Below are 14870 nucleotides of genomic sequence, written 5' to 3'. Positions count from 1 at the left end.
GTACCTACACAGAGACTGTAGAGCAGAGTCACTCATTCTTGAATGCTTTAACAGACATTCCTGGGCAAATGGTACTTTGCAGTCTAGAAACAAGATGTATTCATATATCCTTATTCAACTACACACTTTATGGCATTCTCGTATGTCTACATGAGTAGTCTATGCAATTCACAGAATGAAATAAATACAAAAGAACAGTAGTTTTCTAGATTATTTTAGATCGTAGTCTTATAGCTTTATTTACCTTTATTAAGTTTCTCCTAAAGTGAACTGAAGTTCAAAAAAGTACTGATCTTTGGTTTTCCCTGTTAGAAATGTAGTTCACGTGTTGTTATTCTTTGAGGTGCTACATTATGCTATCAGTTTTCTTTATTTATTGCTTGTCTGGTGTTGAAATTAGTTTATAACTTTCCAATAATATCACAACATAAAAACTGCATAACTAGTTTAGGATAGATAGATGGAAATATGACTTTTGGGCTAGGTTTTTTTTTAAGAAAGCTTAAACTGTGATGGCTGGTCATTGTGAAATACGTCTTCTGTCTTTTATTACTCAATGGACAGTATAGATAGTTACCTCATGAACACACACTTTTCCCTTTCTCCCCAAATCCTTACACATCCCATCTAGGAAACAACCTTCAAGTCCAAGACATGTCTAACTTTCCAAAGTGAAAAGCAGATAATTTGTTTTTCTCTCGTCTCTGTTTGTCTAATAAGCAGGTGATAGACTTTAACTTCTGCAGAGTAGAATTTTAAAAATTAAAAGGGAAAAATACTAAAATACATGTAGTTACTCAACTCAAAAATATTGATCATACGTGTAAGAATGAATTACTTTGTCATTGAATCTTAATGGTTTGTCATCGTTTGATCGCTTTGAATGGTAATGATAACTCATATGAATAGACCAGAAAATAACAGAAGTGTTATGTTCCATACTGGAAAGTCAGATACAATATTTTGTTAATATAATTATTTTGGATGGGAGGGTACCTTGCACAACTTTCCTAGTGTAGATAGGCGAAATTCATTTTAAACTGGGAATCTGCATTTGGTTCATCTTAAATGGTACCACCTGACATTATTATGCTGAGTTCAGAAATACACGGTTCTGTAATGAGGGAAGTTTAATCTGTTTGTGGAAGTCTGCATACTGTTTGAACTGCATACAGTTTCACTGTATGCTAAGAAATCTTTCATGTGCAGAGACTAAACAGGCCAAACCCACAGCTTCCATTACAGATATGCATAGTAAAAATAGTGCATTCCAAACACATCTACGGTTCTTTTCTGGCATATAATGTGGAAGTGTGGCATATGAAATATTTGCAAACAAGTGCATATAACAAGACATGTTTTTAATGTAGAATTTGCTATTTTAACCATCTAAGCATACTATCGCAAATACCATTCCCACGAGAAATTTATGGACGGGCAGTATTTCTGTGGGTAATGTCATAACACCAGGGCTATTTAGGCAATGCACCTTTGTTATGACAGTGAAGGGACAGAGAGAGCATCCAGTAAGAATATTATGGGCCTGTATGAAACCTCTTCAATTGTCTTCGATAATTCACTGTGGCACAAAACTTTATGGTTAGAATTGTGGTTCATTTCAGTAACATCTAAGCTCTTATCTCAGTTGTCTCTCATCACATGTCTCTCACTGTCTTAATGTGAAATTCATTTCCTTTATCGACTGTCTCAAAAAAGGCATAACTCTGTCTTCCTCTTTCTTCAGTTTCCTTTGTCTTTAATGGAGACCATTTTAATTAATTGATTATTTTTTCCCCTGTGGAAGCCTTTTATTTTCTGCATAGGAGGAAAGACAGTGGAAAGGAAATCAATGTCATCCTCAAAGTCAAAAGCAGCTAATATAATTACTTTTTATTTGTTCATTCTATTTATAAAAGTTATCTTTTTTTCATGCTCTCAAAATGTAAGGTTCTTGCATAGATGTTAGTCACAATTCTGTAGTAGTCTGAATCTTGGTATTTCTGTACAACTACCTTATATAAGTTACTGTTTTTCAAAGAAAAATTTGAATAATTAGGCTGGGATGGCAATTTGGGTTATAAAACAGAGTGGATTATGGTAAACCAAGAAAGATGCAGTCATAAAATAAAGCATTAATGCATATGTTTTATAAATGAAATGCTTTACTGTTTGTACCTGAGGTAAATCATTAAAATTTCTATTCCACAAACCTTTCCTGTTGTGTGAATAAAACTGAATTTTCATATCCTGCGATACAGGCAATGTGCTGTAGGTATGCATTATATTTTCATTGGAAATTTATGATCATTATTTTCTTTTTCCCATATTGATTTGTTTGTGTTTGTTGCATACTGAAAGCATTTTATTGTCTGCAGTCTCAGAAAAACTAATTCTATCATTGCTTCCATAGGATACATTCTTTCTGTCAAATAATCGAGATCACTATGCCATTTTTATTAGTTCTGTAATTAGCATGTTTTTTGACATTCAGCTGTGGAGTCTATACATAACTGAACTTCTTGTTATTTTATGAATTCCTGAGGATGCTTCACTACTTTAAAAATGTCTTTCACTTTTTTACATGGTCATTTAAAGAACCTTCAATGTTACTGTCTTTCTGTAACAGCACTCACACTGAGTGGCAGATGGTATTTTTGATCTCGTTATGCTGTTTATTTTCAGCAGCAGGTTCCTGCCTGTGTCCTCAAGAAGTTAGCTGGTATTTTTCCCAGAAGTTGAAACTTTCTTGATCTACTCCTAAAAGCTGTAGGACCTTTCTGTAGGACCTTTCTGTAGAACCTTTCTGGCTTTGTTTTTGTAGGTCACTGACAAGCAAGTACAGGTAATTTTTGTTAAATTATTTTCCAAATATTAGATCACAGTGTTCACATTTATGCTCTGTGTACTGTGCTGAAACAGCTGAAAGAAAACACGTATTCCTTGCCTTCCCTGAACCTTTTTCCTAAGAGTTGGCTCAGGAACCAAGGTTTATATCTGAAACGATTTCTTCTGGAGTGTAAAAAACTCAGTCTTATTGAGAGCTATAACTGTGCTCTCTTTTAACATTTATGAGTCATCATTATTTAAATGTAAAAGGAAATAAAAACATTTTTCAGTCAGTAAAAGCCTTCCATACCTGCGCATTTTCAGAGAGTTTCAAAATGAGTGAAATAATTGCATGTTAAATTTTCTAGTGTTGAGATCATGTATAAGAAGAGTGTTCCAAATAAATTAGACTTAGGAAATTAATAGACACTCTGGACTTTTCTGAACTTCTTTCCAGGGTATTATAATGTAAGGTAGTCATAATTTCAGATAGTCTGGAAGACAATATTTATGGTGTTCATAAATACGATTTGTATGAGAAGTGCCTATTTATCTTCCTGTGTTGTTTGATATTTTTTTTTCTTCTAATGAAGATAGCTGACAAAAAATGTTGAGATTTTCTATGGTGAGGACTTGGATCAGTAATATAGTCACTGGACTCAAAGTGTTGATTTCCTGGTGAAATCACTATTTTCTAATGTAGAATGAAACTAAAACATGTTGTGTGGATTTGTTAGTGTTTAAGACAATTTTAAGAATTAGTTTAGTTAGGCAGGAAATCCCGGTGTTCATTAAACTTCACCTTTTTTTTTTTCACTTCTTTTACTTTTTGTTCAATATTGATCCATTTGAGATTTTAACAATGCAGCAAACTATGGAAAGTCATGCATACAGATTTGAGTTCTCAACAGACATGTTTTATTGAACTGCCTCATTAAACATTAAGAATTTGTCTTCAGAGAGACAGATTGAAGTATTTCCCTTCAGCTTTTCTTTGATATATAACTTTACAAAAATTTTTATTGTAAACATATTTAAAAAAAGAGAAAAACAAAAGAAGCTTTGAAATAAAACTACAATTTGATTTTCCAAATGAAATTATTCTTATTTTTGATAACAGAAAAAAGGCAAAGCTTGTAGAGTGGTATTCAGAGCATATAGATATATTTTACAGCTCTGTATAAAGCATTAGCTAAGAAAACAGAATTCCCAATATGTAATCTCTAAACTGTAGCGGGAAATCATGTGGAATGGTAGTAGTACTCTGAGTAAGCAGAGCCTCCACTTTGGGGAAAAAAAGTCTTTTTTATTGCTTAACTGGAGTGTCAGAATGCTTTCATAGCAAAATTTTTAGCTTTTCTTGACAGGCCCTTTCACAGTAGGTTAGTGAATAAAGTATGGAAGGTATGCCTCTGGGTCCGATGTTCATATCTGTTCTGAGGTCTCCAGGGAAATTAGATCCTTATTTTTGTATTAGATTATTTTCTTCAGAATGCTTAGCATTAAAAACAGCAAGTCAGCTTTACTGTATACTTTTCCATCTAAATCCTTCATTACACATAGCTCAACAGCAAAAACTGATGCTTCATCTGAATGGTACAAATGTATGTGGAATTGTGATTTGTCTGTCATGTTGATGGGCTGAATGATGCTGACTTTGAAACGAGTAACTGGAAGGTAAAGGTATCCTCTTTACCTTTTATCTTGCAAGGTATTCTAACCTGCAGCTTTCATGAGCTGCCTTTCCTCTTGACTCAGAAAATCAGGCAAGAGTTAGGCAAAAGGTCAGTATATCTTACAAGATACTGAGCATGCTTGTGTAATACAGTGAAAAAGTTAAGCATCTGATAAGCTACATTGCACTGAAAGTGGGTTTAGGAGGTGAAGTGGGGGATGAGTTGAAACTTGTGACTCTAAGTGTTCTTTTAGATGGGAAGAGAACACTTTGACGCTATTCGATACTATTCAATACCGAATTATTATCATCAGGTGTTTCTTAGGAGAGAGATACAGATGTATTAGAAAATCACTGTGGCAGATTTTAAGTTATAATAGCGTTCCATTCATGCTAATAGGACCAGTCAGCTTCTTATGTGAGATACCACCTTTCACTAGCCCTGTTTCTTTGTCAAAAATCAATGAGCAATACAAGCACTCAGATTCTATCCTCTACTTTTTAAAATATGGAGGGGAGAGAAGAAAGTCTCTGAAGAATGAGAGAACCATGAATTCTCAGTATTTCTGGTATTTTCTGCTTCTGAAATAGCTAAAATCTGTTCATCTGTTCCAAAACCTACCTTGATTTTGTAGAACTTATTAATCTTTAATGATTCCACAAGATTCTAACATAAAAAAATGAAGCCATGAACAAAGGTAAAAAAACAAATTAGTGTGGACAGGCCTTCACCCTTGAGTACAACAGGCTTAACTAGAAGATAGAAAGGTCACAGCTTTTCCACCTCAAATTAGAAACTATTGCCAAACTAGGCTACAGAAATACATCATTACAGTATTTAAATAAGCTATAGAATAGGGGGAAATGCGCATTTTTTGTTCTTTGAAGTGACTTGATGTGGTTTGTAGGAACTCTTATTCTAAGTTTAGGTATCAAGTAAATATGACTGAATAGTTTCCTAGAACATTTCAGGAAAATTACTGTAACTTTAATTCACATTTGTTTACGTTGCCACATAAACCCAAATACAGTATTATAGTCAGTTTTACCATTCGCTCCTGAATAACTATGAACAAACTACTAGCTCCGGCTTGATTTTATTACAACATTGAACTTCAAATTCATTAAGGTATCCTTATATCTGCTGTGTTAATATATTTATCTATGAGACTGTATGCATTTGGGCTATTCAGAGACCGGAAGACACTATATTTAAGTATGCAGACATGTTCACTGTACTTTTTCCCAAATTCCCAGTAGAGATACAAAAAGCGACTTTCAGTGTCCAAGTTAGTGTGGCACAAATGAATGAATAGTTTCTCAAAATGAAGAATCTAAGTCTGCTGTACTTGAAGTGAGACTCCATAATTTTAGGTATTTCTATTCCCAATGTACACTGAGGGTGTGCACATTGACAAACAGTTCTGTGCAATGGAAATTGATCTATGAAGTTAAACAGCTGGAACTGAGGATCCGATGTCCACACCATGTGTTTTTGGGAAGTCTTATTTCAGACTAGCTCATGCCTGGTCTCTGAGACTAAATGCCCATTAGCAGTCATAATAAATCAGATATGCTAAAGTGCATCTTCTGGTTTAATTTCGTCCGAAGAAATCTGGTTAGCATGCTCTGAAAGTGTTCCATGAGGCCAATCAGAGTACAAATGAGGGAGATCAAGGGATTCAATTCAACAGCACACTTCTCCTCAAAACTAAGATGTGGAATTGAACACCCCAGAGTGGAGGTGATGCCTCAGTGGTTAATTTAACTGAGAAGCCACTTTCAGATGCAGAATTACATGACAGCAGCCTGTTGTGTTATTATTATTCCTGTATTTTAATACTGGGCCAAAGAAGTCTGTAGAAAGCAGTGTCTGTAGAAGGATAAAGAAGTGGGATAAAGACTGAACCTTTATTAACTTGCCAATTTTTCATTTACTGATTTCTTATGTGAAGTGCTGGGCAGTGGTAGCAAAAAACAATAATCATTAGATGTCTCAAAAAATAAAGTAAAATGTAAAAATCATTTGTGTCTGTTCTACCTGTGCAGTACTTACTCATTTTTTTTGGTACAAAATGTTACTCATAAGTAATCCCACTTAGTAAAGTGCTAGAAACTGTGATTTTATTTTTCTAATGTTGTTTGTTAACAGTATACAAATATTTGTCTTTTGAACTTCTTATCTTTCTAATTCGGAACCATTGTTGGAGTTCCAACAAGGTTCTAGTAGTTAATTCATTTTCAGATATTTGATGCTTTCCGATAGCTAGATTTTTTTTATTCCCTTATTATCTTTTATTGATTTGCGGATATTCATGCAAATTGTTTTAAATATGCACTTCAACATTAATTTATGTTGTGGATGAAGATAATCCTGAAGTCCATAAATATGAGGTGTTCAGAAGTCTAAGCATTATCCAAGTTTGGGGTCTATATGTGTGAACATGCATAAATATGCATGCTATGTAGTTACTATTTATGTTTTTATATATGTAAATAAGTTACATATACATATAGAAAGGCAAAGAGAAAAAACTTTTTTTCAAATCAATATAAGTAGTTTACCTTAAAAATATAATAGGATAATAACATACAAAGAAAATATTATTAATCTTTCAATTGTAGAATGTAAGAACTTTAGAGGTTTCAAAAATGCACTAAACTTTTATTTTCCTGTATATACAGGTACATCTGTTCTACAGGTGACAGCCACAGATGCAGATGACCCTACATATGGAAACAGCGCCAGAGTAGTGTACAGCATTCTTCAGGGACAGCCATATTTCTCTGTTGACCCTAAAACAGGTGGGTATTTTGTATTTCGGTCAGTGTGATTTGGCTAATATGTTGCAATTAACTAAATCTGGTAAATGAAATCAAATGTACAAAACACAGGTGGGTGGGTTTGTTGGTTTTTTTTTTTAAATTCTTATTGTATCCTACTTCTTGCTTTAACACTATGAAATTTAAGAGTTGCTGTTTTGTTAAATACTAAAATAAGCCTACTGTGTACAGAATTAATCCTGTACCATGACATGATGCGAGCCATTCAGCCAAACCGGAATAACACTTTTTCATATTTTCAATCCTCTGTTTAGGAAGTGACTCAAGTGTGCCTAATACATTATGATTTTAAATGCTTTGTTTTGCCTGAAGGATGGGCTTGGGAGGATTATTGAATGTGTGCTTCAACACATATACCATAACAAATTAATATTATTCTTGTATTTATAAAACTGCAGTATTGCCATTTCACTGAAAATTTATTCTATGAGTCAAGAAGTAGAATGAGCTGAAATATTTATGCTTAAGCTCTATGCATTGCCCTCTTCTTTTTGCCACAAAGTGCAAGTTACGTGTAATGAATCCAAATCGGTTTCTTTAAAGAGAGCAGAAATCTCTTTTGGGCATGGGGGTTTTTATTAGTTTTGGATTTTCTGAAGAGCACAATCTTAAATATTAATATGATGGTATATTTTTAGTGCGCATTTATAGTCCTTAATAATGAGGAAATATAATTTAAGAAAGTACTTTTTTCATCTGAATTTTGTAAGTATTTTTCACTATCTATATCAAAGCTTTAATACTGAGGGTAAAGAATGAAATATAGCGATCCCTACACTTAACTGTAGGGAAGAATAATGATTTTTAAAATGTGCTAAAGTGAAGTAACTGTAGTGTAAGTAGTTTTCATTGTAATGTTTTAATATTTAAGTGTCTTTGCTCTGTGGAACTTGGAGGTGTAAGCTTGCTTCATGGCAAAGAGAAGTGTATCTGTGCCATCTCAGCTAGCTTTGACGTTAGGCCTCCTTTGAGTAAGAGGCTGAACTCGTCCCCCAGAGGTCTCTCTCAACCTAAATGATTCTATAAATTTGTAAGCTCATCTTAGAAAGGCCTAAGAATGCAAAGCCTGACAAGATCATGTTGGAAGACAATATAAGGTGCTGTGAGGAAAACCGGATGCAGGTCTGTTCATACATAAGGTCTTTTGGGAATGACTGCTGGCACACACCTTACCCAGCCATGCATGAGTACAGTCTGGCAATGTACTACCTGGCACAGATGAAAACCACCCTGAGGCACATGTTAACAACTAAGAGTTACGGAATATCAGTGGAATAGAGCTCAAGGTCTCTCGACCCTTGTTTTGCTTAGAAATACAGTGCTGGTCCACATTTCTGCTTCTGTTTTGCCACTGTGAGGCAATGGCCTGTATTTTTTATTTTGATAATGGTGTGGAATTTGTAATCTGGAGCTGCTATGCAGTCAGTGAAGAATCATAATGGATGTTCTGTGTCAGGTCTGTATCACAAAATAAAACATTATTGTTATATCACTGTTTGTGTACTATAAAGAAAGAAGATGGGAGTGTTTTTGCACTCCCCAAGCCTTAGGCTTTGGCAGGGATTTAATAACACTTTATGAACTTAAACTGTTTTTAATATGTGTATAGAATATGAAAATATTTCTGATCGCTTATGAGGTAAGTTGATAGTGAAACAGTGAAGAAAACTAGAGAAGACTTTTTGATTTCCTAAATTGTTTTTTTTATAATTCCAGAATAGCAGTTAATTTAATTTGGCATGATAGAATGGGAAGAAGTAGGATATTGGAAATGATTGGAAATGATGGGAAAGTCTTGAACAATAGAGTGTTTCACTATGAAATTTCACTTTGAATTTCTGGGATTTAAGGCACTCGTTTTCTAAAAACATCACTCTTCTGAATTTGCAAGCATTTCTGTGACCTATTTCTCCTAAGGCTTGAATTGTTCAATTTCATCTTAGTCATATTTTATCTGGAAGTTTTATGAATTTACTGTGACACGAAGAAACTTCCTTTACAAGAAAGAGGTAGAACAGCCAAAACAGGGGAAAAGACAGAGAAAGGTGCTAACATTTATGACTGAATGTAACGTCTGTGAAGCCTAAGGACCTTTTATGGCTATCGGTAAAGCTTCTTGGACCTGTAAGATGCAGACATCAAGATGTTCATAGCTCTAGTGTAAAGGCTCGTCTTAAGAAGTCTTCTGCTTCTAGCTTAGCGCTGCCTAAACTTGTTTTTAAACAACTTACTATCTGAAGACTTTAAAATTACGGATTTTTAGGAGTTTAGTTTAGAACAGTTTAAATAGGATTTTAGAATTCATACATCTAAAATGAAATAGCAGGCCAGCACCAAATTACAAACTCAGAAGTACAAAAAAGTTGTGTTCTCAGCAGAACATCTTTGTTAGCTTATCTGATAAAAGGCTCGTCTCTACACACCCAAAGGAACAGTGCAGTGCTGGGAGAGTAATCCCCCTGCCCTAATTAGAGACTCAATCCTGGGCTCATCCCAAGGCTGTGCAGGAGATCCTCAGCCCCATGGGCCGGGCCTGAAACCCATCATGAGGAGTCAACAGGAGATGCTGTCCTGATCGCCCTTCAGGCTGAGGGAGCTACTGCTTACAGAGGTATGGGACATATTATGGGATGCAGGGAAGAGCATCATGGCATTGTACTAGATTTATTCTGGGATTTTCCGAGGAAGAACCACAGGCAGGTAAAGGGAGGGACTGAGATGAATTAGGGAGGAAAAAACAAGGAAAAATAGAGGGATAAGGGCATCATAGGGGCTGGTCCTGTGTAAACAGGCTCTTGCTCAGTACTGTTGTCTAGTCATGCCCTGTGTTTGATCAGCTCAGTCTGTCCTGTATCTTCTTATGCTCCACTTCTTCTAACTGTTTACCTGAGTAAAGGGTCTCTCTGTGTACATGTGTGTCTGGAGGTTTAAGTGCCAGCAACTGGATTTGGGCCATGGGTCAGAGAGTCTCACGTGTCTATGGTGTCAGCAAACTGGAGAGTACAGAGTGTGTGTGTATTGCATGCATGTGAATGTCAGTGTGGGGTCGCTACTGAGTATCAAGCTGAAGTAGCCAGCAAGCCGGATGAGTGGCTTCGCTGCCAGGTATCCATGTGCCCAAAAGTCTGGGCCAGATACTGGAGAGACCAGAGGGTTCATGAGTGAGCTGTTGTAGGGGCACAGAGGTCCAGACTGACTGTGGGAGCAACTGTATGGTCTGTGGGTTGACTGAGAGGCCTGTTTGCATCTGTACGTCTCTGTGCCTGAGACAAGGGAAGACCAGGGAGCCAGGAGCCAGCTTCTGTCTAGTCTGGGTGTCAAAGCCAGCTACTGAGAGCTCGTAATCATAGAATCATAGAATGATTTAGGTTGGAAAGGACCTTAAAAATCATCTAGTTCCAAGCCCCCTGCCATGGACAGGGACACCTCCCACTAGACCAGGTTACTCAAAGTTCCATCCAGCCTGGTCTTGAACAATTCCAGGGATGGGGAATGCACAACTTCTCTGGGCAACCTATTCCAGTGCCTCACCACCCTCAGAGCGAAAAATTTCTTCCTGATATCTAATCTAAATCTGCCCTCTTCCAGTTTGAAGCCTTTACTCCTCATCCTATCACTAGATGCCCTTGTAAAAAGTCCCTCTCCAGCTTTCTCGTAGGCACCCTTCAGATACTGGAAAGCTGCTTTAAGGTCTCCCTGGAATCTACTTTTTTCCAAGCTGAACAACCCCAACTCTTTCAGGCTGTCTTCATAGGAGAGGAGCTCCAGCTGTCTGATCATCTTTGTAGCCCTCCTCTGGACCTGCTTCGTCAGGTCCATGTCCTTATGTCGAGGGCTTCAGAGCTGGACACAATATACCAGGTGGGGTCTCACGAGAGTGGAGTAGATAGTATAGTTAGTATAATGTATATTTGGGGGTGTCAGTGGGCATGCATGGTAACTGGGAAGCGGGATGGTCCAGTGCCATTTACTGGATACATGTAGTGTCTGAGGCCCATTACTGGAGTATCCATAGGGTGCTGGGGTGGGTGGGGATGTTTGAGTGTGTCCAAGATTAAAAGGGGATCTGTACCAGCAACTGGAGGGGAGCTGCAGGCCTCAGACTTGTATGTCCAGGGGCCAGCAAGTAGGCATAGTGGGGATCCAGGTGCCAGCTACTGGATGGAGTGAGTGTCTAAGGCAAGTTACAGGAGGGATCCATGCTGATTACATGTGTGTATTTCCAACTAATCTGTCCTTCCTTCAGATCAGCCAGGGAAGGATGAGGCTGTTTATGCCATTTCTGTTGGAGTGCTGAGTGTTTCTATCAGTGTGCTGCCCACTGCGTGTATATGCTGTGTGCGTACCTCTTGGGAACACACACTCAGCCTCACTGCTGCTTCTAAATCACAAATTAAAAACAGGGAGCTGCAGCAGTTTGGCAAGCTCTAACAATCTTTAGTTTTTCAGGTGATTGGTTCTAGGGCCTGTGTTTCGCTTTGTTGTTTCCCCACCCGCCCCGGGAAGGAAGAATTGTAAACTCTGTATGTATATAGAAATTTACTGCAACTATGTTGTTTGCAAATGTCAGAACAACTGTCCATGTATAACATCAAGTGTAAGATTTTCAAAATCCTTTGAATTTGAATGGCTTTCTAGGAAGTGATTTGTATTTGTGTTTATTAATTACTTTTAGTAATTAGCTATGGGATGTAATAGTAATTAGCTATGTAATTAGTAATTAGCCGTGATAGCCTGTGTTGGTTCCTCTTTGATTTTGTCCCCAACTGCAGCAAAACATTCAACTGAATTTTTATAAAGAAGTATGTATTAATAATGCTGATGAAAGAGGGAGAAGTCAATGTCTAGATCCTAGGTGTGTTTGCAAAGACTATGCATATAGGATTATATGATTTTTTAAATCAAAGTATTCGGGGAACCTCAGAAAACATGAGTTGCTTATCCTTTTATGGTACCATTAACCTCACTGTAAAAATAAAATAAAGTTTAAAAAAAAGTTATCAGTGAAGAGTAGAGCAAATAGTTTATTAATATAATTAATATTTTAATATGGTTCTCCCTCCCTGTAGAACATCTGAACATCTTTTGAAATGTCCCAAAACACATGAAAACTTTTCCTGGGAGTGTAAGTTACAAATTGAATACCCCACCTTTCCCAAAACATGAGATCTTTTGATCCATGAACTTGATACAGGATCTATCCCTGCTTGTTCTTTGCTTTCTGTCAAGTGTGGCTCATCAAACAGCAACAGTCAACATTTGACTGTTAACCCAACCCCATTTTTTTCCTGGTGAAAACTCAAATTAGACTGTGGGTTTCTTTGTGACAGCTGTAGCATCCCTCTTTTAGTTGCCACATGCTTCGGGAATGAAAGTGAAACCTGTGGTCCAGTTCTACCACTTACATAGTAAACCCATATCTGGAAGATGTTAGCAACACACAGATCTTCCCAGATGCATCAGTCTTTCTGAACAAAACATGTAGAGTGAATTAATCTTTGAGGCATTTGTCCTTTCAAATCAGCAGTTCTGGTTGTAACTGTAATGAAATAAGAGGTAAAAGCCTCATTTATCGCAGTTTTGAATTGAAATGTAGACACTAGTGGGTGGGAGAGAAACACATTTATCATTTAATTGAATGACTGTGAAAAAAAAAATAGATATTTGTATTTATTTGTATTTATAATAATCTGCGGTTACAGCAGTAGTATTACAAAGTTCTTAATTATGTATCAACTAGTTTGTTTTTTTTTTAACTTGAAGATATTAAATAGTAAAGAACTATTTACGCTTGTTTATGAAAGAACATCACTGCAAATTAGTACAGACTAATTATGAAGTGTGAGAAGAGTGTCAACCTCCCTCTGCTTTCTGTCTGCATGACAATATGAACAATGGTTTCAAGTATCCTTATAAGAAATGACCTATTCACTACTTAATCTAGTTTGGTTCCTGACTGAGAGCACAATACAAATAATAAACATTGTCAATGGCTGAATAGACACTTCCAAATATAGAGATGTGTCTCATGAAAACCAAATGAGCAATCCTTGAAGTTCAAGACTTTTGTCTTGATCTGTAACCATTATTCTTATCCTTTTCAAGAAGTTCTTGTCTGTAGTTCATATGGGAATGGCAGATTTTGTGGCACTATAATATGCAGAGTCTAATTTTAAGGTTCCGTGCGTATTCCTCTGGAAAACAAGAAAAAAAATATTGATGGTTTATAGAGTTATTCACAGGTTTGATACTGCTAAATTAACACTAATGCTTTAAAAAAAATTGTTAATTAATGAAATCTGTTAAAGTTATTTTAATAGTGATGTAATAACTATAGCTTTAATTGATTCAGGTCTACCTCTTTTCCTTATTTTAGAGAAAATGTCTTAAATTGACATAAAGGGGAATTGCATAGACTTTCCAGTACAAAAAAGAAGATCATCCTTTGCGTGCTTTAGTAAAACTGTCTGTCATGGTATACTGGATAAGAATCTACTGTACTAATTGGAGTAAAGCCAAAGCATTTCATGACCCTATGTCTCTGCCATATATAGGAAATCATACTAGTTAGTAAAATCATTTCAGAAAACAAATTCTACCACTTACTTGAATGAACATCCTTATTTTCAGTATTTAGAATTCTTACTTTTTAGTTGAAATATCTTTCTTAGTGACATCTGTTTAAAATAAGCATGTATATGGGGATTAGTGATACCCTGCTGATACACAGACTGGTTCATGTTAGAGTGCTCACTGAAACTGGAGAATGCTGTGTTTAACTATCTCTTTGCTTCATGCTGAGAGGCTCCAATATCATTTTAATGATCTTACGGCGGTATAGAAGTATCTTACAAAAATTGAATACTTCTACTCTAAAGGAACACTTTATGACGTCCCTCTTAGCTCCACAACTAAGACACCACAGCTGATGCAAGTTCCTGTAGTGGTCTTAAAGTAAACTTAACCTCCTGTATCATAGTTTTTACACATGAACTCTTAAACTGTTGTTGCTCAATAATTACATTTTATAAAAAACAGTAAGGGCGATTGCATTAATCATATAATTTTGCTAATGACACATTCTGTTTGAGTTAGGTAAGGAAATATCTATGATGAACCTTCAAAATCTCACTTGTGCTTTTGTTGCAGACTACTTAAAGCAATTAGCAAAAACTCCAACTTAATTATATGTGAATGGTTTCTACTTAATATCAAGATGATGTCACACTGAAGAATCAGTCTGAAAGCTGAGTTATTTTTATCGGTGATACATCTTGCTAACAGTGTGTAGGATTAAAACAAATTTGTTTTGTGCATCGGTACTGTAATTTTATCTTGAAGTTGTAAGAACTGTATTTCACATTAGGTTTTCATGTTTATTTTCCCTCAAGGAAATTCTGAAATGTTGTAATAGAAATTACATCTCTAGCGTATATCATTGCGAAAGTCTACAGTTCATTGTCAAGAAAATCACTAGAAATTCAAACTCAAAATTTGAAAGAGTCTTACCACATTTTTCTAATTC

General features: G+C 36.0%; 1 protein-coding gene across 1 annotated transcript in view; it reads left to right on the top strand.

The window, feature by feature from the left end:
- Positions 1-14870, top strand: part of CDH18 (cadherin 18, type 2) — a 173665-nt gene that overhangs the window by 41005 nt on the left and 117790 nt on the right. The window contains exon 3 of the mRNA XM_009883161.1: positions 7187-7306. Coding sequence (XP_009881463.1) covers positions 7187-7306 — 120 coding nt within the window. The remainder of the gene's footprint in view (positions 1-7186; positions 7307-14870) is intronic.

This window comes from Charadrius vociferus, unplaced genomic scaffold (assembly GCF_000708025.1).
Source record: "Charadrius vociferus isolate BGI_N301 unplaced genomic scaffold, ASM70802v2 scaffold153, whole genome shotgun sequence".
Classification (NCBI taxonomy): Eukaryota; Metazoa; Chordata; class Aves; order Charadriiformes; family Charadriidae; genus Charadrius; species Charadrius vociferus.
The sequence above is the reverse complement of the archived record's forward strand: the minus strand, read 5'-3'. Positions and strand labels throughout refer to the sequence as shown.